General features: G+C 34.9%; 6 protein-coding genes and 2 long non-coding RNA genes across 11 annotated transcripts in view; 5 read left to right on the top strand and 3 right to left on the bottom strand.

Annotated features, from left to right (window-relative positions):
• Position 1: 1 nt before the first annotated feature.
• Positions 2-2,278, bottom strand: LOC124434068 (RPA-interacting protein B-like). The gene is made up of 8 exons (XM_046983930.1): positions 1,816-2,278; positions 1,553-1,735; positions 948-1,020; positions 694-808; positions 531-594; positions 395-456; positions 224-308; positions 2-149 (listed from the first exon to the last, which is right to left on the bottom strand). The coding sequence occupies exons 1-8, from the start codon at positions 1,903-1,905 to the stop codon at positions 120-122; spliced, it is 702 nt and encodes a 233-aa protein (XP_046839886.1). The 5' UTR covers positions 1,906-2,278; the 3' UTR covers positions 2-119.
• Positions 2,279-2,406: 128 nt separating this feature from the next.
• LOC124434066 (splicing factor ESS-2 homolog) lies at positions 2,407-5,398 on the top strand. Its single transcript, XM_046983928.1, has 5 exons — positions 2,407-2,629; positions 2,826-2,982; positions 3,286-3,948; positions 4,023-4,239; positions 4,354-5,398. The coding sequence occupies exons 1-5, from the start codon at positions 2,525-2,527 to the stop codon at positions 4,604-4,606; spliced, it is 1,395 nt and encodes a 464-aa protein (XP_046839884.1). The 5' UTR covers positions 2,407-2,524; the 3' UTR covers positions 4,607-5,398.
• On the bottom strand, positions 4,702-8,629 carry LOC124434067 (transmembrane protein 116-like). Its single transcript, XM_046983929.1, has 12 exons — positions 8,126-8,629; positions 7,367-7,410; positions 7,223-7,286; positions 6,946-7,086; positions 6,656-6,739; positions 6,138-6,199; positions 5,958-6,029; positions 5,839-5,884; positions 5,671-5,760; positions 5,443-5,587; positions 5,156-5,238; positions 4,702-5,047 (listed from the first exon to the last, which is right to left on the bottom strand). Exons 1-12 carry the CDS (start codon positions 8,225-8,227, stop codon positions 4,880-4,882), a joined length of 1,101 nt encoding a protein of 366 aa, XP_046839885.1. The 5' UTR covers positions 8,228-8,629; the 3' UTR covers positions 4,702-4,879.
• A 926-nt stretch (positions 8,630-9,555) lies between these two features.
• LOC124434936 (NAD-dependent protein lipoamidase sirtuin-4, mitochondrial-like) lies at positions 9,556-12,655 on the top strand. The gene is made up of 3 exons (XM_046984884.1): positions 9,556-10,680; positions 10,769-12,242; positions 12,426-12,655. The coding sequence occupies exons 1-2, from the start codon at positions 10,172-10,174 to the stop codon at positions 11,223-11,225; spliced, it is 966 nt and encodes a 321-aa protein (XP_046840840.1). The 5' UTR covers positions 9,556-10,171; the 3' UTR covers positions 11,226-12,242; positions 12,426-12,655.
• Positions 12,147-25,137, bottom strand: LOC124434931 (squamous cell carcinoma antigen recognized by T-cells 3-like). Of its 3 annotated transcripts, XM_046984874.1 has the most exons (29): positions 25,057-25,137; positions 23,675-23,873; positions 23,240-23,366; positions 23,061-23,165; positions 22,741-22,865; positions 22,584-22,643; positions 22,449-22,492; positions 22,307-22,368; positions 22,104-22,231; positions 21,797-21,952; positions 21,110-21,214; positions 20,946-20,979; positions 20,702-20,812; positions 20,563-20,625; positions 20,395-20,453; positions 20,191-20,297; positions 19,919-20,031; positions 19,556-19,632; positions 18,777-18,908; positions 18,627-18,687; positions 18,376-18,448; positions 17,990-18,071; positions 17,829-17,912; positions 17,392-17,496; positions 17,042-17,131; positions 16,883-16,966; positions 16,333-16,469; positions 16,062-16,241; positions 14,637-15,069 (listed from the first exon to the last, which is right to left on the bottom strand). In XM_046984874.1, exons 2-28 carry the CDS (start codon positions 23,840-23,842, stop codon positions 16,064-16,066), a joined length of 2,670 nt encoding a protein of 889 aa, XP_046840830.1. In that variant the 5' UTR covers positions 23,843-23,873; positions 25,057-25,137; the 3' UTR covers positions 14,637-15,069; positions 16,062-16,063. The 3 variants fall into 3 exon arrangements, with proteins under 3 accessions (XP_046840831.1, XP_046840830.1, XP_046840832.1); XM_046984875.1 differs by lacking the exons at positions 14,637-15,069; positions 25,057-25,137 and adding an exon at positions 12,147-12,263 and having other exon boundaries at positions 23,675-24,174; XM_046984876.1 differs by lacking the exons at positions 14,637-15,069; positions 25,057-25,137 and adding an exon at positions 15,092-15,643 and having other exon boundaries at positions 23,675-24,174.
• LOC124434939 lies at positions 14,192-15,243 on the top strand. The gene is made up of 2 exons (XR_006944940.1): positions 14,192-14,404; positions 14,978-15,243. It is a non-coding gene; the product is annotated as an uncharacterized LOC124434939 (long non-coding RNA).
• On the top strand, positions 18,979-19,572 carry LOC124434940. Its single transcript, XR_006944941.1, has 3 exons — positions 18,979-18,993; positions 19,239-19,361; positions 19,523-19,572. It is a non-coding gene; the product is annotated as an uncharacterized LOC124434940 (long non-coding RNA).
• LOC124434934 overlaps positions 24,694-25,563 on the top strand; it is a 3,567-nt gene continuing 2,697 nt past the window's right edge. The window contains exon 1 of one of the 2 annotated variants that reach the window (XM_046984880.1): positions 24,694-25,014. The gene's annotated coding sequence lies outside the window, so the exon portion shown is untranslated. Of the gene's footprint in view, positions 25,015-25,113; positions 25,354-25,563 lie in introns of those variants that run through there. The other variant, XM_046984881.1, reaches the window with a different exon arrangement.

Below are 25,563 nucleotides of genomic sequence, written 5' to 3'. Positions count from 1 at the left end.
CTTTCTATTTATGTAAATATATTTTAATATCATTATTCACAATAAGAATGCTTTTAAATACACTTTTTTATTAACGATGACATTTTTTTATAAATAACAAATATAATCTTTCACACTTTTTACAGAATTATTGCCAAAAAATCACAGCTCTGAAATGTAAAATGAAACATTGAAATGACCAGTACATTGATAAAAAAGCAATGACATAAGTAAGCACTAATACCTTACATGCCATAATCAAATTTTTGACTTGGAGTTCAGGATGGGAGGTTACGCTAAACAATGCCTGGTCCATACAACCATAATTTCTAATGATAAAATATGTAACAATATTTGTTAGTGCATCCCATAATGCATGATAATTTCCAAGCATCCTATGAGTACATGACTATACCTATGTTGCTCCATTGCATCCATCAATTGTGAGTGAACCCAATCCAAAGTTATGGCATCATTCTGTCAAAAGATGAAAAAGTCCATTTCAAAATGCCACAGAAAATGAGAACTGTGTTATATCAAACTCTCATCACCTCTGTGTAAAACTGCAATCCACATGAACAAAAAATAACCTGCTTGTTCTGCAACAAGGGATTTCTAAAATAACAACAAAACATACAATTTATAGACAAAAAGATTATTATAATTATAAAGGATGAAATGTAAGCAACAAGAAATGATGAATGCTAATCGTACTGTTTACAAATAGGACAAATAAGATCATTGGTTTGCAGACTTTCAATAGCTGCACAAAGTCTTTCTTCCTCAAATATCAAGTCTTTTTCATACTCCTGGCTAAGCAAGAGCTTTTCTAAAGAAAATTCACAAAATATAAAGGAAATAAAGAATAAATTACAAGAGATGACTTTGAAACATAGACAGCCCCAAACTTAGTTCATGTTTAAAGTGTTAGATCTACAATGATTTTTGAGCGCATTATACATGCATACCTTCCTCAATTAATTCATTTTGAATTTCTTCAAAAACATTGATTAAGTCATTTAGATCTTCATCATCCCCAAACTACAAAGAAGATCATTTTATTTGCATTGAAACTCAACTCATCAACATGTGACAAAACAAATACATTGGTTCATCTTGCAAAGTTGATTACCATAATGCTATGTTGGTAATCTCTTTAAGACAGAAATCTTTTAATTTGATTTCTTTTCCAAAGCAAGATGCACAATAATTCTAATTTAGTTATGAAAAAGGTCAGGAATAAAAAACCAAAATTTTGATGGTTAAACAAGCGGCTGTTTAGAACATAAACTTGTTTAATATCATATTTTACACATCAAACATGACTTATGTCATCCCATTGAAGATTAGGGGCAACATACTACTTTTATATTAAAGTGAACACAACATCTAGCTGCATAATACACTTTTGTCAGTATACAATGAATTTTCCTTGTAAGTCATTACATAAAACAGTAAGATTAACTAAATTTTTTGAGCGAAGAAGTACAATTGTTGAAAAACAATATCAGGAATGGTAAAGATAGCCAAACTCTACCAATATGGGTAGGTAAGTAGATAAAATGATGCACACCTCTGGTTCATAGCAAAACAGATTGTATCGTTTATACTCAGGTGTCAAACACAAATCAGTGTCTTTACGTAACATATTCCACTCTTCTTCCATAACCTCCTTCACTAAACTTTCCGATTTATCCATTTGACGAAATTTTTCCAACAATTTTCTCCTGCCATTGTGAAGTCTTTGCAAGCAACGCTGTTTGAAAATTTAACGTACTGTATAGATGGAAGTTTCTTGATTATTCAGTAAATATCAAAAAGCATTTTCTGTACAACCTTGCGATAAACGTCCTTCCAAGGAGGAGTAGAGAATTTATATCTTTCCTGATGTTGTAAGAAACCATTCTTTGGACTTTTTGAAGACATAAAAATAGCGTAATTGCTGAATGCAACCTCAAAATAATTCGTATTGCTTAGGCTTTTTTCTTGTTTCTTCTTCTGATGCTGCTAACTTTTTTGTGATATTGAACTCAATGTTATCGCTCAAAATGACAATCGGAGAAGAGTTTGTTATTTGGAGTGCGAATGAAATTTTTGAAAACAAGCACAGAATGTTGCTATTTACAATCTTTTTAGGCATTAAATATATCATTTGCTGTAGCATAAACATTGAAAAAACTTATCAAAAATACACAAACTAAGGCGGATAGATGAGTCATATATATTGAGTTCTATTACGTTGGAGCTTAGGAGGTATTGAAGCACTGGTTAGAGGCACTGGTTAGAGGTTACATATTAGGCTATTACAAAGGATTTTACAGTTATTAATGTTATTAAGGTTATTAAAGCTAGAAAAAACATCTTTCTGTTCGTTAAATGTCATTTTGAGCGATAGTATTTAGTTGAATGTGATAAATGATAAATTACTTTGTCCATTTTTACTGTTAATGTTTGTATACATTGTGTTGTGTGCAATTTCAATGCCTGTGTACTGACATAAATAATTCTTGTCCACGGAAAATGGTATGTGAATACAGAACTTGAGATGGATCTGATGAAGTCTGACTCCAAGGATTTGGCCATTACGAATAAAAATCCTCCGAAATCCTTGAGAAAACAAGATGTTCTTGATGAAGACACCTATATTAAGGTATAATTTTAAAGAGAAATGTATTTTTTATTCCAACCATTGATAGCTTCGGGAAATAATCTTCATCAATGACTACATATGAGTTATATCTGTTTAATGATTGCTACAGTTTTGTATTCAGTATTGAACCACTTAACATAAATGTCTATGTCAACAGAGGGAGGAAGTTAACTCATGTGATGTGTATATTTTGCAGTCAATAGAGGATATTATCGAGAGAGATTTCTTTCCCGAGGTTACAAAGTTAAAAGCTCAGAACGAATATTTGGAAGCTGTGAATGCTCAAGATGTTGAAAAGTTAAGAGCATTGTCTTCACAATACAACATCCTCCATACTCCCGCTGGAACACCAGGTAAAATTGGACTAAAAAATGCCATTTGATGGAAAGAAATGTTACATCTGCTTTAGAATATCCATGTTCATATACTTTTTGGGCATTGAAACCAATACCTACAAATGTACTTTTGTTTAATACATACTGCTGTCAATATTTTAGTTAACAAGAATTCAATCGTAGCTGCTACATTTAAAATAAAATTGTGGACTTTTTTAAACATTTTGCACCTTTGCAATCATTGTAACCTGGGATTTTTTGTTTTTTTGATAGTCATTTCTTTTTATATTCATCAAATGCAATCAAGATTATATTTTGCAGCTCCAACTCCTGCAAGTTTTCACAGACCACCTACTGGTAAAGGATGGGAAGATGGAGGCCAACAAACACCAAATCCTAATTGCGGGGAAGAAGTGAAAAGCATGAAAAGAGAAAAACAAGAGGACAACTCAAAAGAACCTGATAAGAACATATCTCTTGACAAGTTTCTCTTTAAAAACACCAGTGAAGACAATGCTTCATTTGAGACAATAATGGAAACCAGTTTGGAAAAAAATAAAGAGAAGCATGCTTGGTTATATGAAAAAGAGAAAGAACATGCTTTGTTAGTGCAAAGGAGACTAGAGCTTCCAACAAATGTCAAAGGTGATCAATTGCAGATAATGGATCGACCAGCTAACTTGGATAATTGGGCATACACAAACAAAAATGCCCTCATGTATGTACCAGAATGTACTACATTAACAACTGAAGAAGAAATAGCCCAAGCTAAGTTACAAGAGCGAGAAATAAAGCACGCAAATACCCGACTAACTCAAGATTTTGTTAAAGAAAAGGAAACAAGCAACTCCATGAATAAATTTTCAGAAAATCAAGGGGTCAGACAGAGAGGAAAATTTGGAGTAGATGGGAAAGAAACTGGAATGAACGAGACTCCTAATGTTAATGGATTTCGATTTGTTGCAACACCATCACCAGCTCCTGGTAGTTTAAATATTTGTGATTGTAAAAAAGATGAGGATGACCAAAGATTTGATGATTTAATGCTAAATTTGTAGGTGTTGATGCCTCGCCATTGATGACATGGGGAACAATAGAGGGTACTCCTTTTCGATTGGATGCTGGCGATGTGAATGTCAAATCGACCCCAGGACCCACATTTCAGATACCACAGCCAAAACATCGAGAGGTTTTGGCCCACAAGCTGGCAGAGAAAGCAAGTAAGCGACATCGAGAGGAAAGAAAGCAGGCTTTAGCTGCTTCAGCTTTTGGAAAGTAAGTAAGAACAGATTTTCTTGCAAATTAATCTTCCTGCACGTGCCTATATAAGAGATGCCAAAGTGTCATCGATACAATCCTTGTTATATTTAATAAAATTATGTATTTAAGGTCACCCAGAAGCAGAAGTACTAATGAAAGACTCAGCAAAATGTCACCAGCTGCCCAAAGATTGGCATCGGAGAGATTGGGGATAAGAATAGCCACGGACAAAGCCTTGCGTTCGAGTTACTCTCCATCGCCTCAACTATTGACGACACAGGGAACGCCAGACGTATCACGAACACAGTCACGTACGCCTCTTTATAACGCTTCAAACACTCCTTCTTTGACTGACAACTTGTTAAATTTACCAAAACGTTGAGGCATATCCAGATGCAAATTTTTATTTCAACTTCGGACAAGCGCGACATACTTATGTGGATGCAACAAGTTACTATGACATGGGACTAAGAACTGTACGTAGAATATCATGGCATTTTAATATCGATATATCTTTACATTCTTATTGATCAGATAAGAGCGCTGGATTTCGTATGAAAGGCATTAGAAACTTTTAAAATTCATAAGACGTTGTAGTCACACACACTCACGTCAATGCTGTGAGTAATTCTATATTACCAAAAGAAAACTCCAGTTAATGAGCTAGCGGAGAGCTTGTTCCATAAATGCTTGTTGTAAAACGATCTGGAGGAAGCAATGGACGTCGATAGGAAGATGTGCTCTCGTTGAAATGACGAAACGAGCTTCTCGTCCAACCATAGACCAGAGAATTCAGAAAGCCTTGTAAAGGCGTGAAAATAGCCTACAACATGACCAAGAATTTGTCTTTTAGGTTTTTTCTTGTAAATGAATTCAACAGAGATAAACTTTGGTGGACTTCGGATGAATTCTTAACTTTCTTTATAAATACCTCGATTAAAAATACGACAAACATTTTCTTGAAATCGTAGTATTTCTCTTCAGTCGCCAACTTAACCAATACAACAACCAGAGCTGAAAAGTATAAAAGCATTTGCAATGTCTTCTATTTGAATCGTACAATATCTCATTGTGAAACATCTCTCTACGTAAGCGGTGTGTAAATCATATACTACGCCAATGTATATAATTAAATTTTGTACCCATAGTAAAATTCTATGCTATTCAGTCTAAATCACTGTTCTTCAATGCACCTGTATGTATTTCACAATTTCCTACCTGGCAGCCAACATACGAAAAACACGGCAATGTACAACAGAACTCTTTTTCTATTACTTTCAGCCCTTTGTCGTTGTTGAACGGACAACAGGCTGTAACGTTTCATTGTACCAGCAAGTTTTCTCAATGCCACGAAATACAATACCTATGCGTAAAAAGAGTTCTAATGAGCGAGGCAGTAGGTGAGAAATTTCTATTTCAGCATTCACTTTTAATGCACAAACATACCAACATGACAGTAATAGCAAAACAAATAGTTAAAAGAAGGACAATCGAGGCGTAGTTTCGCCAAGCAAAATTTTTTACGTCCACCCTCGTCTAACAAAAAAAATTTAATAACAGCTATGAAAAACAGAAAAAATAGACAAGAATTAGATAAAAAAAAATACGGAATACCTCATTGTAAACGCGAGCCTTCGGTTGATCAATCAAAACTAAACAACTACAAGATATTGGTACGTGTTAATGTATATGATTTCTTTGTCTTAAGATTACAATAAACCATTTCCACTTACCGCGAGCAATGGACAAAATTATGACTAGAGTGGTATATGATCATTGGTAACATGACCAGCAAAGGAGTGATCCTATTCATTGTAAATAAACATGCTCAAAGTTGGTCAATGTTTCAACAAATGATCAGAATTCACGAATCAGCACAAAGGTTTAGATAAAGCAAAATCTTTTGTGTTTACCAAGAAAACATGTACAGACCACGAAAAAGACCCCGCTTTCGATAATAGAAACCACGTGTACCCTAAATGGTGTAACACCGTTATCTCAGGTTCTCAACACTAGCAAACAGGAATACGTGTAATCTTAATTGCAATATTATTTTTGGCCGATTATAACATGCATAAGCGTACGGAAAAGGGGGGGGCGGAGCTTCCGCCCCAAAAAGTTTGAAGATTGAAAAGTTGGGCAAATTTTAAACGTCAGTCGGGCGAAAATATGGCGGAACTTTTTTTTTGAGTTTGGGGAAATTTTACTGCACCCCCAAGAAATGATAGCTCCCGTACGCCTATGATAACGTGAGAAGGAGGAACCTTCACACTAAATTGTATTAAATAGTTCAAAACGACTTAAATAGTCAATGTTTGTAAAGAACTGCTTGTGATATGCAAGGAGACAAGCGATATGGAAGCTTTATAATCTTTTTAAATAAATTGAAAGTATATATAAAGTATATACAAAACTCTCTACGGCTACCCACCGATTCCACGGCTCTTTGTTGAACACGGATAAACACGTGAACAGCGTAATTAACAGTAAGAAAGAAGGAGGTAATTTGGAAAATCTGAGGAGAAAAAAAAAACAACATATATAGTGGGCGAGTTGTGAGCAAAATGCATTTGATATTGATTGGAATACAGGTGTATGCATTTGTCTGGTTTTTGTCAAAGATTTTTAATAAAAAAAAATAACGTTATTTTGTGTGTGTTGAAGTCTGTCTCTCGCACTTAACACAACTCAAGCTAAACATATTTAGTGAAAGATAAAAACCTGTGTGAACATCTCGATGTAGAAGCATGTCTCTGTACTTATTGAGGGGCCATCAGGATGTACCCACCACAGACATGTAGCCAGAAACCAACCGAACCCCAGAAAAAAGTCAGCGAGAGACAAATTGAACAGAGGTTGGATCTATAAAAGTAACACAAATCATGGCTGCAATTGATGTATTTTGGAAAAGGGGTCAAGACGAACGAAACTACACGGAGTGGTAGTGATGAAAAGCAAAGAAAGTAAGAGTTGATGAGAAAAATTACATTTCAGTCACCTCGTGATTTGACACAATTTTCTTTTTTAATGCAAACAAAATAATCGATGACGATCCAACGACGCTTCATTATAAAAAAGACTTTCAAATATGTAATTTACCCATACGTAAGACAAAAGCTAAAAGTAAGTTGGCTAATGTTACCTCAGTAAAGATGTTACCATGTAAATAAAGGCCACATACTTCAACTGCAAATACAAAGATGCAAATAAATGTCTGGGTACTTTCATTTTACAAGCGTCAAGATGCCGCACATTTCCCTTTTACCAGCTTAAGTCTAACATGCAGTTTTTAATAGATTGCAATGAAATTCGTTATTATACGAAAAATTTGTAGGGTGAGCCTGGGGAGTGCGGGAAACACTTCACCAAACTATCCGTTTTGCGCGGTCCAACGTCCATAACAAATTACAACGTCTCATAGTTCATGAATTTTGTTGGTTGTATTCTTGACTTGCGACCGTTCTCTTGAGATTTACCAAACAATGTTGCTCGCCTACGTCGGCTGGTGCCAACAATAACACTGATAAAATATTCTTTTCTATCATACCACCATAATGGCTGAATTGCAACTCAAGAATTACACAGGCGCGGCGCTTAAATGGGGAGGGGCTCTTGAGCCAATAATTCCCAGTATATAATATTTGCTGAAATTTATGTTTTCCAGCCTGACTTGAGACAAAGTAAGATATTTGGCAAGTTAAAGTTATCATTTTACTTTAAATCATGGTTATTTCACAATCAAAATAAAAATCATTGTATTTAGTCAGCAACGCTCGAGCATGTATAATTTGTCTTTATATTGGGCATGAAAATCACCCTTTGTCTCTGCATAAAACAATGATGTACAAACCCTCAATTAAATGGAGAGAGAAACAATGCATTCATCAACAAACTTACTTACCATGTCGGGAGAATAGTTTCTTGGCTGTTCACAGATTACGGGATTTAAATCAGATGGAAATATGATCGAGCCGTTTGAGTAATCCTTGCTTCCATTCGCCATAGCAAATCAAAGACAAAATAACTATATTTTTTAAATCTATTCAAACAATTATTGCCTTAAAACTAGAGCTTCGCTGTCTATAACTGTGACTGAAGTCACTGTATGCAGTATGCTCTCACAAACCAACATAAAACGAATAGTGGAAAATGCTCGACTGCGGTCACGAGACGAGATACTCACTAAACGATATTTCTTTCCCACGGGGGCGGTTTAGCCTAAGCTATATGGGCAAAATAAATTCCTTTAACGCATCGATTGGTTAATTTTCATTCATTTTATAACCAATGACTTCGTTGTTACGGTATTTTAAATTTAAAATTAGCGATTATAATTTATTTTGTTTCCGAGCCGCGTCCGGCTCTGTCTCATTGCTTCGGATTCTGAGTTATGTTTTCAGCTACATTGTTGAATTAACATAGGATACGGTATATGCTCAATGGAGCAGTAACTAGTGAATAAAAAATATCTTTATTCGGTGCAATTCTAAAGGGTGGTCAAAAACATGTAAAATTATATGGTTATTGGAAATTGGTTAATTTTTTATAAATTGCTACTGACATTGGTAATAGAATTGTTTCAAATGTGCATTGCTTTTAAAGATTAAACTAGAGTTCTTCAATAATCACTCGTGCATGCTTCAAATTACTCCAGACTTCAGACCGGTATAATATACACTGTTGTGTATATATCAGAAAATGAAAGAAAAAAGGCAACGTTCAAAAAACTGCCTTTTTATACAAAATTACAAATTTAAATAAGAAGCTCTATTCGCCATGTTTGTACATTTCTCACTAGCCAGTAAATCAAACTAAGAAGTTTTTCATGTTATTAATGTTTCCTAGCTTTAAATTTAGTAAAATGCTTGAATGGTCAATAACAGACATAGCAGGAAATAATACTCGACTTTATGCGCGCCGCAGTTTTTTTTTTGAGGGAGAGAAAGAAACCGCACGCACACTGGTGAACTTGCTGCGCGTACTTGTTATTCGTGACAAGTGTGATCGACAAAATTTCCTTGTGTGCGCGGAAGTTTTGAAAAACATGACTCATCTGTCACGAATGACAAACGTTGTTCAAAACTTCCGCGCAATCTAGGAAATTTTGTCGATCACGCTTGTCACGAATAACAAGTACGCGCGGCAAGTTCACCAGTGTGCAGCGGGCTTTAGTTACATATCACATTTGTATTTATATTTTCCTATTGTACATGGTATTGAAAAGATTATTTGGAAGGGGGACGGGGGGGGCGGCGGTGGGTTAAGGGTCCAAGGGTCCGCGTTCTAGATTTTAAAAAATGAACGACTAATATCACTGGCTCCCCACAACATTACATTTGGTAAGCCTAGTCACAACATTTATAAATTTGGATGTGGAGTAAAATATACACTATGACAAACATGGAATAGAAACAATGTTGTGTCAAACAGAGACAGCCGAATCTATATATGTAAAATAATCGTGACTTTATGAGGGCTGTTCGAGGAAATTGAGCCTTTGATATAATTGAAGATCGTGATACTCCTCTTACATTGTGCAATGCAACGAAAATCCATTATACTACGACATGGATTGGTAACTTTGTCTGTCTATCGTCGCAGATGTGGGAATCCGCATATTGAAGCACCTCTTCAGTTATCTATCAGTCGTCGTTGCCAGACAAATTACTATGAACATTGATTGTGTACAATGTAAATGCAAGAATCCATTGATTTCTTCGGAAATAGGAGGGAACTTTCATAAAAATTAAATGTTTACCGCGGCCTGGATAAAAATTACTTTTTCAATTTTGTCTTGTGACGCAATCCTTACATCATCAACAACATGGCCGCTGTAATGCAAGATTGAAAACTACAAGCTTTTCTTACTCTTAAAGCGCTATAATATCATTAATAAATGAGGAAATTTATGTTAGAGACTATTGAATTCGCTGAAATAAAGAATTGAATGATGTCTGCAGCACAATCACGGTTTATTTGTCAATTTAAACGTAGTAAGCGTTGGGTATTTCAACGACCTCGCTCAACAAGTCATGCGACGATTGAAGACTTCGTCCCCAAGAGTAACAGGCATCAAGACGAAAGGATTCTATCGCAACTAAGAGACTTTTTAGAGAAAAGTAAAAGGCTATTCGTGTTAACAGGAGCAGGCATTTCGACAGAGTCTGGCATACGAGATTACAGATCTGAAGGTGTTGGGTTGTATGCAGTAAGTAATGATAAACCAATGCAACATCAAGATTTTGTCAAAAGTCAATCGAAAAGGCAGCGATATTGGGCCAGAAATTACGCTGGATGGGAAGATTTTTCAACGCACAAACCAAACCGAGGACATCTTGTGTTAGCAGAACTGGAAAAGGCTGGAAAAATTCACTGGCTTGTCACTCAAAATGTCGATTCTTTGCATTCGAAGGCTGGCTCGAAAAGATTGACAGAACTACACGGAACTACCAGCAGGTTTCTTTCACCGTTAATGGCAAGCAACAGAGTTGACTTTAAGTAACCAACTGTTATGAAGACTAAAGATTTCTTATTTCATTTCTAGAGTTACATGTTTGACTTGCAGTGGGACGATATCAAGGAAAGAGCTCCAAGGGTTGTTTAAAAAGCTCAACCCTTTCTTTAACGCATCGCCCGAGCTAGCCGCTCCTGATGGAGATGTTCACCTAAGCAAAGACTTACTCCGAGACTTTACTGTTCCTGATTGCGCAGTCTGTGGTGGAGTGCTGAAACCGGATGTCGTCTTCTTTGGAGACACTGTACCACGTGACCGAATCGCCCTTGTTCACGATCGTTTAAGTGAGTCCGATGCGGTGCTGGCCTTGGGTTCTAGTCTCCAGGTCTACTCGGCGTATAGATTTATTGTTAGGGCTTGCGAGCACAAACTACCGTTGGCTATTGTGAATATTGGTGAAACCAGGGCAGATGACTTGGCTACACTGAGGGTACATGGTAGAATAGGAGATATTGTCCATATACTTAAGGAGTTTTCAGTTAGATAGATTAAGGTCCGATTCACATACTTTGAAACATTTGTAAACGCAACTTCAAATTCAATAAATCCATCAGTTTACTAGTAAGAGAAGGATACATATCGTATCGACATGGTTTGTGTTGCCATTTCAGCCGTAACTGTTTGCACATTCGTTTAAAGGTCATTCCAGGGCAAAATCGTTGTACAAAATACAATACTCGCGACCAACGTCCCTGCTCACACACACATGTTATGGTTTAGGAGAACGTATATTTCCTCGCCAAATGCTATTTTAGGATTGCATAGACAGAATTCATCCGGACAAACAACGACTTCATTGTTCAGATAGTGTTGACTAAGAGTAATGATTTCATTCTGTTTACAATTAGATCAAACTTCTCTTTGCATAATGCAGGTGCATCGTCCTTGTAATTTAACTTAATGTATAAATTAACTTGTACATTGACATGTACAATCCGGTCAAGAAATTCATTTTGTTCACAAATAAACCGAATTCTATCATTAAAACTGTTTTCATTTTTCTCGCGGTTTGATGCGCTATGTTTTTGACATAAAAACAGCTAATTGCCTTCACTAAACGATATTTGCAAAATGTCCAAAACCTATCGCTTGGTTTTGGGCAAATTTAAGAATTTACTCTATTTAACCATTTAAAATTCATTAAATTCACTTTTTGCTCGTTGAATAAACGGAAATATCAACAGAAATTGTTTAACAGATTGGCGTCTTACGATGGAGTGTATTTGCTTTCCTAATGGCTACCGGCGTTCCACTGAAGATCCAACGTTTGTCAAATGGATTTGTTAAGGCTATAAAAGATTCGTCGAGTCATTACAAAATCAGAATATTCCTCTTCAATCAAAAACTAATCTTAACGAAGACAAAATCTTAACGAGTTCTAAAGAATTGTGAAGCAATGAAAGGAGTTCTGGCTGGCTTATTCCTGGTGTTGTGTTCGCTAGCTTTAGTCAAAAAGAATCTGGCTTATTCGGCTGGAACGGGCAGATTTGGAGATGAAATGAAGGTAGGTGCTTAGAAAAAGAACCTTGAAAGAATAGCGAGTAAAGTGGTTAATTGTAATTATCCAATGAAACAGACAACAGAAATTGGCTTAAAGAGAGGAGGAACGGTTTTGGAAGTAGCATAAATCTATTGGACAGAAAAAGAACCATAAATCAGTTTTATTTTACTTTGTTTTTTACTGCAGCTTAAAAGAAACTGGCAAAATCCACTTGGCTCTAGGGGCAAACCTGCAGGCCTATCGCTTAGACGCAGAAAACCCTTAACATATCAACACTGCCAACAATGGGAGATAGACGAAAACAAGTTTCCTTGAACTGAACAGTCAGCGACACTATACTATCATGTTGTTGATGTTTAAATGTCTTTGAAATAGAATAGTGTTGTACGATTAGCAGATTAAAAGATCAAAACGTATATTTCAAAAATATGAAGTAATTTTGTCGTTGAAGTCGAGATTTGAGTCTCAAGTTTAAGCGATAGCATAAATGTTTTCTCATTCACTCCTTCCTAAAATTTACATTATTACCTGGATAAGGAGTACAGACCGTTATCAAAAAAGGCGGATTTTTAAATAACTAAAAAAGGATCGAAACATCCCAACTAGCAATGACATGTAGGGGCCTGAAGAAATTTACACGTAATAAATTTCACTCTTGAGGAAACATTTTTAGAAAAAATTAGAAATTTGGCCTGAACAGCATATGTATTTTTGGTAGCTTATCATGCATGAATAAAATATTATCTACTTTGCGTAAGATGATGATAAAACGACTACGTAACGAAGGTAGTGTCATGCACGAAAATGGCAACATTTTTAGAAAAAATTAGAAATTTGGCCTGAACAGCATATGCATTATTGGTAACTTATCGTGCATGAATAAAATACTATCTACTTTGCATAAGATGATGATAAAACGACTACGTAACGAAGGTAGTGTCATGCACGAAAATGGCAAGCGTTGGGATTTTTCGGTGTGATGCTAAAAACTAATAAATTCCTAGGTAAACTTAAAACCCTAGCCTAACTTCTTCACAGACGATACAACATATGAACAATATTACACTCCATGCATGCGAAATTTCATGTTCTCAACATGATCTGTAACAATATATACACCTAGCTCTCACACGTTTACATTTAAAAATCCTTTTCCACTTATCCATAGATGCAAAGACAAAAACATGGCAAATTTTCGACAAAGTAACGACTAAGTGTTTTAATTGCATTCATATTTATCGTCCTCATCAATATAAGTATGTTCATTTGAGATGTGCTGAACGCGTGGCATTACTAAGTATATTTGCACCTGTCTAATAAACTTAAACTGAGAATGTTTATTTTAAACACGAATACGAGATTGAAAATTTTAGCATGTACTACATGTCAAGGATTTGCGCGTATCATGCAGGTTTCGATAAAGTTTTGGGTATACAAACGCAAAGTTTTGAGAATGGGGTTTTATTTAAAAGATAAAGAATAGCGAAGGTCCTGATGAGTTTCTTAGTAAAACAACCTTCGACAAGGAAGAAAAGAATCGAAGAGAAATATATCGCTCGACAAATTCAGATTTACTCCAAATCATTGATCTTTAGATTACAGGAAATTTACAAAAGACCAATAACAAACAAAAGGCGCTCGTCAAACTCAAAAATTTTAAATCACAAAAAATTACAACTGTACACATCCGAAATTCAATTTTTTACAGTTTAAATTGCACGCGAAAATTTATTAAACAGTCAAAACATATAATATTTTATTTACATAACCGAGACGAAACGCGTGGTAATCGAGGTAAGACAATGCGAAAAGGTGAAAAGTTAATGAACGAAGTCTGGTGTTAATATATGACGCGCAAAAATCACATTAATTATATATGTACTTCATTAAAACGCTCTATTGTATAAAATTGAAGATAATCCTGTTTAATTAACGAGTTGGATAGTTATAAAACGAAGTCGGGTTTCGGTGTGAAGGCAGTTTCGACTGAAAGAGCAATTACTACATACAGACACAGCTATTTAGGAAAAAAAGTTAAGAAAATGAAAAGAGTGACAGTGCTTCTCGTTTTTGCATTTCTTTTTTCAATTGTTTTCGTGAAAGAAATTGAATGTTTTGCGGCTGGTGGTGGTGCTTTTGGAAGGAAAAGAATGTTCACAAATGAGGTATAACATACTGAGAAAGTCTTATCTTTTTTTGTTGTCGTTCGTAGCTAGTCTTAGCTGCTAAGATTACATTAAGTACAAACGAGCTCCGGATTACAAAAGAAACTTTTTATCAGCTATACATAAGCCATAAGACATACTCGTTTTGGCGAAGTAAACCGTTTGAAACGATTGCAATGTTTTCGATGGACAACAAATTTCGATTGTGAGTGAACAAATTGATGCATATTAGTTAAATTTTACAGTATATTTGAATGCCATTCTTTCGGCTTTTTTGATATTGTCAAAACAGATATAATGTATCGTGTTTTTTGTCTTATTCATCTCTCGGAAATTAGTTTGCTGGCAAAGCAAATTAAATGATATTACTGGCACTGGCGAGTTCATAACTTTTATCCACCGACAAAATCTTTGAATATGATTTGCCATAGTTTTATAAAACGACACAACAAGCTGTGCAATATACATCATTTTTAAAATATATACCATGTCCTCAATTTTACTAATTAAGCTCCACAGTTGAAAAATATTATTCTTGCAAATTCCTAATGTTGTTTTTTCTTTGTGATACAGCAATTCACAGCCAGAAACGGTTTAATTCATGTGTGTGAAACAGTCGGAGGATTTTGCAAAAAGTACGCAAGAGAGAGGCGAATGAAGAACTTCTGAAATCAGAACAACACCATATATATAAATACGTATATTGAAATGAATTATAATTTGTAATAACAACTAGATTATATAAACGATATCAAATTAACAAAAAAATTAAGATTGGAGCAAAAGACTTGCAAGTATAGTAAATAAATGAAACGTATTAATTAAATGTAAAACATGCATTCGATCGATACAAAGATTGATAAAAACCTCCTACCGAGATTGAGAACGAAGTATCACGATAATATAGAAAAATAATGCTCAGTGCAGAGTGATACTTCTTACGTATAGCTAAGGTAAAATAGGTCAAAGATGGTCTCCACAATTGAATCGTTGATGAGACAGTTTGGGACGATTTAAAAAAAAACATGGAACCTATCCAACTAGTTACAAACACAGAGTGTTGAAAAGGCCGTTTCAGTGTATTCGATGTATATTAAACCGTCGTTGTGTGGGATTGAACAAAAAAGGCAGGACGAGTTTGTGACGATGTCAAAACAGGCTTCAGGGAAGATTTTAACATTTCGCTTCGACAAGTAAAATGACATCATGATTAACCGCTGTCCACAATAGCGCAGCCGGCTACCAAACAACATAATATATAGCACACCGTGTAATACATGATATATACTACACCTAGACATTGTGTAATACATGATATATACTACACCCAGACATCGTATAATACATGATATATAATACACCCACACATTGTATAATACATGATATATACTACACCCAGACATCGTACAATACATGATATATACTACACTCAGACATTGTAAAACACATGATATATACTACACCCAGACATTGTAGAATACATGATATATACTACACCTAGACATTGTACAATACATGATATATACTACACCTAGACATTGTAGAATACATGATATATACTACACTCAGTCATCGCAAGAAAAACACTGGCATGAAATGGAGGCTGACAATGAAACTGCTGTTAAAAACGGGTGTATATTTAATTGTTAACACGAACCTCTATTTCTGCAACATCTTTCGAAAATCATCATTGCTCAGTCCAGACTTCACTTTATCCGACTGCTTCGATTCAACTGAGCTGTCCAAGATGGCGTGTGCTTCCGAACTGTCCGCGACCTGTGTTTTTTTCAAAGCCCTGGGTACAAATTGAACCTGCGTGCGCGCACGACCGGGACGACTATACGAACAATTAAATAAAACATAGATAAACAGTACAAATTTTAATTGAAAGGAACGATTTTACAAAAGAGCGAATAAATATAACACACCTTCCTGTGTCAGGACGAATGTGTTTTACGTCAGTTTCTTGGCGTTCTCGTTTTGGTGGATTTGATAAAGCTACATTAATAACGCGATTCTTCACAGTCTTCTGGTCCTGCTTCAAAACCGCCGCTGCAGCACCCGACTTAAAATATCAACACATTTTCAACTTTTACAAATAACGTCCTCGCAACGTGTTTGATAAAAAGCATTTAATTGATTACAAGCTATCTTGTAATGAACCATGTAGAAGTGTTTATTCTAATATATATAAATGTAGAGAGAAGAGTATGCTATCAACTGAACAAGCAGTCATCCATGAAGTGTGAAACTATCTTGTAATCATTCATAGACAAATGCATACAATCTATATAATTCATACAAGGAGAAGTATATGTCTTGTTGTGTAATCATTTAAGAAAATTGTACATTAGTTATTAAGTAATAAATCATAGAGAAGAGTGGGCGACTCTATAATCAATCAATCAATCAATCAGTCTATTGCTTCTTGAAAAACATGTACTATCCCATATGGTTAAAAAAATGACAAAAAAATACCTCGTCTTCAAATTCTACATAAGCGTATCCTTTCGACTTTCCTGCCCTATTTGTGACCAAACGAACCTGCTTTACTTTGCCATGCTGTAAAAAACATCAGTGATAAATTTCGGGAAGAAAAGCCTAAAATCCAACAATGAAGACAATCACTGCACGTACCTCGCTAAAAACATCTTCAATTTCTGTACTATTCATTTCAAATGGCAGGTTGGTGACAAAGACGGTGGTCTTGTCGAGGGTTGTGGAAAACTACAAAAAAAAGAATAAGGAACTGTTTAATGCATCATGTTTAATGCATCATGAAAAAAAAACATCCACGATCTTCATGGCAAACAAGGATTACATGTTTTGCTTTTCTCATTTAAATTTGAAATAATAATCAAGTCCAATACCTTTAGTTCAAAGTTTTTACAATAATAACATATAATAAGGTGAGCCATTTGTAAAATCTAACTTGACCTACATTTTAAACCTTTATGTTATGAAATTTTAATAATCTGATATCCTACCCTGAAAGTGGTCGGAGTTTGAGTTTTATCCACACACTGCGAAACAAACATCGGTCGTCCACACAACTGTTGTCTGTCTGTAGCCAAAGCGGCTGAAACAGAGCTCTGAAGAGATAAATGAATACATGAACAGAAATGGAAGCAGCTATTGAAGGAAATGAAAACACCTGTTGAAGCAGCCCTTTCCCACGTTGTCTTACTAAAAAAAGGGAGATCTCGTCTAAAAAGCGGCAAGCCCTGTTGGTGTCATACTACCAAAGAGCAAAAGTCCCTAGGTGTCATAACGACAACTGGTAAAGTCACTAATGCATAGGCAAAAAAAGGGCGACCCCAAAAAGCAACAATGGTTATTTTTAAATTGTCTGCAACAACAGTAGGTATGGACCAATACGCTACAAGCATACGATCACGTGACAAGAGTGCTACAATCCTCATACCTGATGTTTAAATTCGACGTATGCGTATCCTTTAGATTTTCCTTGTAGATTTTTAATCAAACGAATTTCCTCTATTTCACCCAGCTATGTAAGTAAAAAAAGAATAAAAGACCAAGAACTACGGGGATAATGAAACAGTTAAACATTATTGACAAACTAACCGGCGAAAATACACTTTTTAATTGCTCCTCGTCGACAGAAAAGAGTAAATTGCTAACAAATACTTTCAAATGGTCTTTGCAGCTAGCGATAAACGATAAAAACAAACAGACAATACGTCATGAAACAAATAAAATATTGGCATATAATTTTTAAACAATTTATAAGGGTAAGTGATTGGCCTTACATGGAAAAATAACTTATTCAAAAACAATGCAATCTAATGTAGTCCAAACTGAATTAACTTTCTATTGCACGCAATTTCTCATACAAAGCAATGCTTTTTTTTAACTCATTTCTCTGTACAAGGCAATGTTTTTATCCGACAAGAGGAAACGATTTTTTTTCATAAATGATACTAAAAACCTTTTTGTATCATCTTTAATACCTGCCATGAACTTTATCTTCCTTAGTCGCTAGCGTTGGATGTTTCAATTGTGGTGCTTTTTCGTCTTTCGATACTGAAGGAAGAAAGAAATAAAATTTCTATTTTCAAAGTATTCTCAATGTACCCAATGTACATTCGAAGTATCCAATTATCCTCATCAGAACATTATCAAATGATCCTTCAAGAACCACCAAAAGCAACTTTCAACGAAATCTAGATGAATAACGAAGCGTGGACATTGAAGTAATTACCGAAAGGACGTTTTGCGCTTGGCTGTTCATCTTTAATATCGTTATCGTCAATATCTTCATGCTACAAGCATAAAAAGGCACAACTATCAATGCGGAAAAAATCTTTACGAAAAAACAACTGAAGATTATTCAGAGAAAAATTTTACATACTTTTCGTTTGACTTTTTGAATTTTTAGTTTCTCTTCTGCTTTTTTATTGGTGCGTTTATCAGCTTTTACTTTCTCCTTCTTGGCATTCGCTTCATCCTCCGCTTGACGGGTAGCATCACTCCTCTCATATTCCTGTGATAATTACGAGTTTTGCAATCACCATATGGATGGACAAAGGTAAAATACAACTTACAAATCACCATAAGGATATAGAAAGGTAACATGCAATTTACAGAATCACCATATGGATGTAGAAAGGTAACATGCAATTTACAGAATCACCATATGGATGTAGAAAGGTAACATGCAATTTACAGAATCATCATATGGATGTAGAAAGGTAACATGCAACTTACAAATCATCATATGGATGTAGAAAGGTAACATGCAGTTTACAGAATCATCATATGGATGGAGAAAGGTAACATGCAATTTACAGAATCATCATATGGATGGAGAAAGGTAACATGCAATTTACAGAATCACCATATGGATGTAGAAAGGTAACATGCAATTTACAGAATCACCATATGGATGTAGAAAGGTAACATGCAATTTACAGAATCATCATATGGATGGAGAAAGGTAACATGCAACTTACAAATCATCATATGGATGGAGAAAGGTAACATGCAACTTACAAATCACCGTATGGATGTAGAAAGGTAACATGCAACTTACAAATCACCATATGGATATAGAAAGGTAACATGCAATTTACAGAATCATCATATGGATGGAGAAAGGTTACATGCAACTTCTATGCAGAGGACAAATACCTTTTGTTTTTGAGCCCAAACTCGTTTCAGTCTTTCAGAACACTTGTTAACAGCGACATCAAGATCACTTAAAGATCCTGAACGAACAATACAAATAAATACATGCTGACTTCGCTATTTCAAAATTCATGAATACCTTAATCGAAAGTATATTCAGAAATGAAGCATTGCCCACTATGATAACTTATAACGTTACTGTAAAGTGCGTAAAAGCACTATTGATAATGCTCATTTAATGAATACGAAACATGCTTATTGTTACATGTTTATTGAAACAGGTTTATTCAGAAAACAAACTTGTCGTATTCATTAAATGCGCATAACTTATATCATTACAAAACCACTTAAAACATTTCAACAAACCTTCTTCTTTTTCAAACTTAAGATAAAGTTCACAAAGTTTTTCAGGCTCATCATTTGATGTTTGTATCGCACGATTAAACAGCTTTCTACAACCGATGTTATCCTGTACTTGTCTGAAACAAATTATATATTTCATCAATTTATCCTCGTTGACCATCGCGTTCCAGTTCTCCCTCATAAAAACTAATGTTAGACTTACAAAAAAACACTTGTACACGCTATGACACAAAACCTAACTCTATATAGCGCTCAGGAATTTCCAATAAACTAACCTTAACAACTGAATGTATTCAACCCAAAACTTTGACTCACGATTATGATGTAACATAATGAAATCCCATATTTTTTTGGCACCTGAGATATTGTCCAGCTTCGTTGCCTAAACACAATGGTAGGTATGAGTCCAGTACATTCGACACAGATTTGATAGAAATGATAAAACTGACATGCGATAGCATAAATGTTGCTAATCAAACCTCAAAGTAGGCCTTATATCTTAAAATGAAATGCTGACTATCTCCGTCTTTCCCGAAGTCTGAAAAAAAAGAAACCAACACTTGATCTTATAATTCAATATATATTACTTGTGATATCTTTTCTCCCTCAAATAGTTGTTCCTATAAATAAAGAGAAGTTTAACACACTTGACTTGATATAATCTGTAGCGTCATCAAATGCTTTCATCAAGTCCACCCTTTCTGCGTTTTCTGACGACATCATAAAAAAACAACACATGCCATTAAAATTGGCAAAACAATTAAAAGTTCTGAGCAATTTGCTAACCTTGTTTCCAGTCTTTTACACGCCGTCTCAGACATTCCAAAAAACAGCGCCAAAGCAAGATTGAATCATCTGCATTTGAAATCATTGCATTCATTCCGCGGTCAAAAACCTCTACAAAAGACGACTATACTAACGATGTTGTTTAGATGACATGGAAGGGAAATTCTATTTTAGAGAAATGCCCCAAAGAATAATTAGCATCATTTGATACAAATCGATACAAAAATTCAACGACATACAATACCTTGTACTTTGTCTTGACTTTGAGAAGTTCGTTCCTTAAATGACACAACAAAACATTTATAAATAACATTTTAACATTATTTAACGAAATTACAAGAGCGACATCAACGTAAATGTTTCCTGAAATGTCTCATGGTAGTTGATAATGAAACAAAAACATCATACCAAGGCCTTGATGTAACTACACCACAACGTTACAACCCACGGACAGTTACGAACAGCGCGTTCATGAACAGGTAAGACAACATCGATAATACTGACTTTCATATCCTGTTTAATGGAAAGTAGTTGAATGAGAAGAAAAATATACAGGTTGGAATAATACCTACGCACTATTTTCTCGAGGGAAATGTTGTACCAAATACAAAAATGATTAATCTGACTGAGCTGAATACGTTACCTTAACACCTTAATCCGGGAAAAATTTTGTGAATGTTATCCTACGTGTACGTTATCCAAACATTTTACAAAGATTTGGAATTCCAACTAGCTTAAGATAATTAATTGCCAACACTAAAAATCTAGAGTTAATGCAAATAAAAAAAACCTCCAAAAACACGTGCTTTCCTTGTACAACAGAATTCAATGCAACAGGGTCAGCTTACACCCACCCACTAGCGTAGTCAATCAGCTTATTAAGTCCTGCTATGTCGATTTTTCTGTTTTCAATCAATGTGAAAACAATAGTTTTATTAAAAAAAAATGAACAATGATAGTGCTCTGAAAATTCCATAGCAGGAAGAAAATGCGCGGGATGTCTTCGCTACTGCTTATACCTATATTGCAGCATCGACAAAAGATATATTTTTTTCACAAAAGCAAGATTGCAACTCGAGAAAATATTGTTCCTACCAAATAGTTCGTGTATTCAATCCAAAATTCTGAATTCAAACAGTTCTCCAACATAGCTCTCTCGTAAAGACATTGAACCCTCGCTAAGTCGTTCTCTTTCATCTCGAATGCTATATACTCGCGGTATTCAGTAAGCTTTGGAGACTCTGCTGATGCCTTTGAAAATAATGTGGGATGTATCAGAGCTCTTTCCTGAGTTCCTGTAAAGTATTTATCTTATCCAGTATTCTAAAAGATCTTATCTTACACATTCTTACAGCATCCTACTCAAGAATTTCACTAGGGTTGACGCAAATTTCAAATTTACCAATGTCTCTTCGAAAGGTAAACATTTTTCAAGTTTGGTTTCGGCTCGTTTGTATTCTCGCATGATATTTTCCTGTATTCCTTCATCTCCTAACCATTGTTCATATTCTCGATAAGCAGCTTGCATTCCTATGGTTGTACAACATTCACACATAAGGAAACGTTGGTATGGAACATATTATATGAGAGCATTTTTTTATTTACCAATTAATGGGACAGAGACTTCTCGTCTGAAAAGAGTTTTCACTTTTTCTTTCTGTTGGCTACTGTAAGATATTATCAGCATATATTTGTATGAACTTATTTTTCAATTTTAAAATATTTCAATGAAGTCGACTTAACATACAGTTTCTTCTGGAATTGTGGACCATTGGATCCTTCAGCAATTGTCTACAATTAGAGCAAACATTTAACATCGAGGATGCCAAAAACAGCAATGACAATATGACAAATAGGCAGTAGCATATAAACCATTTCTCACTTGATATGAGTCGCACAAGGCCATTTCAAATTCCCTATAACCATCCCAAATAGCTGCACCCTGTAATAACAATTTATTTTCCATATTTTCATGATTATAAAAACCTTAACAACTTATATATCACACAAGTCTTGAAAAAAATCACAAAGTCCCCAACCTCAGTCACATGAAGACCAACAGCAGTTATTGCTCTCTCAAATACCATTCGAGCCTCTTCTATCCCTGCCTCACCATCCATGTTATCCATAACAAACTGACAATATTCTGTCCACAGTTTGACAGCTGGAAATGTTTAGAAAGGTCACAGAACTAAATTTCAACTTTCCAGTTATTTGTAAAGCATCAGACCTGAGTGCATATTAATAATCGTCAATCAAATGATTTAGTGTGAAATACACTCTATTACCAAGAATTGACACATGAATGATAGTAAATCACAAGATAGTAAATAGTTTCTCCACAGAAGTAACTTCATACATTGATAATCTTGAACAGCTTTCTCAAACAGATCATGGATATAAGTTTTCTGTTCTGTGATACAAGAGAGTGGCATCTCATCTTTAATCCATTCCAACCAAATTTCTATTCAATTAAAGACCTTCTAATTAACTGTTTTGATCTAAGATATTGTTATGATGTAGGAAAATATGGGTTACCTGGGGTTAAAGGGAACATACGACTCATTGTTTCTCTGGCTTGCCTTGTTTTGTCCAGGTCACCAATCTCGCGCAATGCTTGAATCAATTTAAGATGACTCTCATAATGGAAAGGTGAGTTTTCAAGCTATGAAAAATGTTTATCTTTCAGTTAAATATTCAAAAAGTAGTTTATACTTTATTGCAATTCGAATGACAACAGACTACCCTGTATGTTATAATGTTATTGAACCCAAACCTTAGCAAAAATAATTTATTCTTAAAGCCTTTTCCTTATTCGACTTGATCTTACTAAATGCTAATGGTAAAGAAATGCAAAATAAAAAATCGTAACTAAAAAACAACAGTATGAGGTTCTTCATTATCACGTGTTCCCGAATAAATTCTAGGCTGACAGTGGCAGACTGGCAGTGGACTCGTAAAAATTTAACTTACGAACTCTCGTAGTTCAGTTACTTGACTATCTTCTGGCATTTCATCATCACTAGAAGTAACTTCATCATCATTCTCTTCTCTCATTTTCATTTGCACATCACATTCTGCATGAGAAACATCGTCTGACATGACAGCCTTTTCTGTTGTAGAATCGTCCGCCATATTCATTTAATGTCCATCATCTGCAAATCACCCCCCCCTGTCCATAGTATACAAAGTGAAAACCGTTTTTGAAAGTTGACAAAAAAGGAAAAGCGAAGGTTCAAAATTATTAGTGTTTGACTCAATATACAACAAACAATGAATGTGTAAAAAGCTTTGTTGAAGCTTATTTGCAGAGGCTTTGTAAGCGTTCAAGAGTTGTGGGTGTTCCACATTCGCCATGTCATAACGCAAGAGACTTTCCATCATTTCGTGAATGGTCAAACAATTTAAAATTTCCCTGGTTTCTGGTGCCCGTTCAATAATTTGAAAATTTGGTACACCTATCATAAACGTTCAAGTGAGAAGCTAAATTTGTGGGTGTCCTTCATTTAAGGTACACAAAAAAAAAGAATTGTGGGTGTTCGGATACCCACACCCAGATACCCACGGTTTCCCAAGCCCTCGCTTATTTGTTTTCCCCTTTTTCCGCTTCGTATGTGCACGTTCCACCTCCTTAATGATTTTAAAACACGATTTTACTTTTTCCCAAGGTGCAATTGAATTTACAAAACTGAGTATACATTTCCCTCCCGTTAAGTGCAATTCAATATGTGTAGACAATAAAATGTAATGTGTAAATGTGTTCAATTCAATACGTTAAAATTTAAAATGTTCTTTTATCAACCGAAGTTGTAACATATCTTGTTGAAAAATTGGTCACACATTACATAGTGTAACTGCTTTTAACTGGTACCAGATACAATTGAATTTTTTTTGAAACGCAGAATGGTCAAAACAAATTCATGTTTTCTCAGACGGTAAAGCTATTAATTTCATCGCTAGCACGTACGTAGGCGTCCAAAAATTATCAGAGAATTTTTTTTAAAGAAACAGTACTTTTTGATTGGTTCGGTATGTTGTAAGATTGACCCTAGTGTGGGATAAATAACATTTTGATATTATCAATCAAAGTACACGTAATTTTCGCCATTTATTATTTATAACGTGCAAATGATCTTGGGACGCTCAAATAAAGCGCGATCACAAAAGTCAAAAGAAAAGTTTTTGAAAGTTGAACAAAGGAACAACATAGTCGAGTTATGCTAAAAGTTCCGCGTTAAAAGAGCTTCTCGCTTGACGCAATGTCCTCAGAGAAAGAGAATGTAGATTTGTCAAACGATAAACGAAAGTCTTGGGTTTGTACTTTACTTAATATTGTGTTTCAAAATTAATCTTACATTTCACACTTTCCACTGTATTCGCCACGCTTGCGCATTACAATAGTCCATAGTTCATCTCAAAGGTTTTCATTTTGCTATTTACTTTGAAATTTTCTTCTTATGATTTCTTGAAATTAAATAGTGGAATGTTTTGCCTTTTATACAAATTGGAATCATATCACAAGTAGTACAGCAGCTTTTAGCAGTTGATGGCGATTTCGCAGGTTCTCGTCGCGTTGACACGTTGCTTGGACAAATTTTGACATATGTACATTTGTTCATAAATAGCTTGGCTAGTTTTACTTCATTTCCTGAGTAAGTTATCAATACTCGAGTATGATTAAACCGTTTTTGCTGTAATTTGTCGACTTGTGTGTGTATTTTGTGAAGAGGACTTGGTTTATTTTATATCATTTGCTGTCCATCAACATCAACATATTGTTGATGTTGTGGATTTCGTTCTTCAAAAACGTGCCATTGTTATGATTTAACAAAAATTATTAATATAGCGTAAAACCTTGTCAA

This window comes from Xenia sp. Carnegie-2017, unplaced genomic scaffold (genome assembly GCF_021976095.1).
Source record: "Xenia sp. Carnegie-2017 unplaced genomic scaffold, XeniaSp_v1 HiC_scaffold_14, whole genome shotgun sequence".
NCBI classification, from domain to species: Eukaryota; Metazoa; Cnidaria; class Anthozoa; order Malacalcyonacea; family Xeniidae; genus Xenia; species Xenia sp. Carnegie-2017.
The sequence above is the reverse complement of the archived record's forward strand: the minus strand, read 5'-3'. Positions and strand labels throughout refer to the sequence as shown.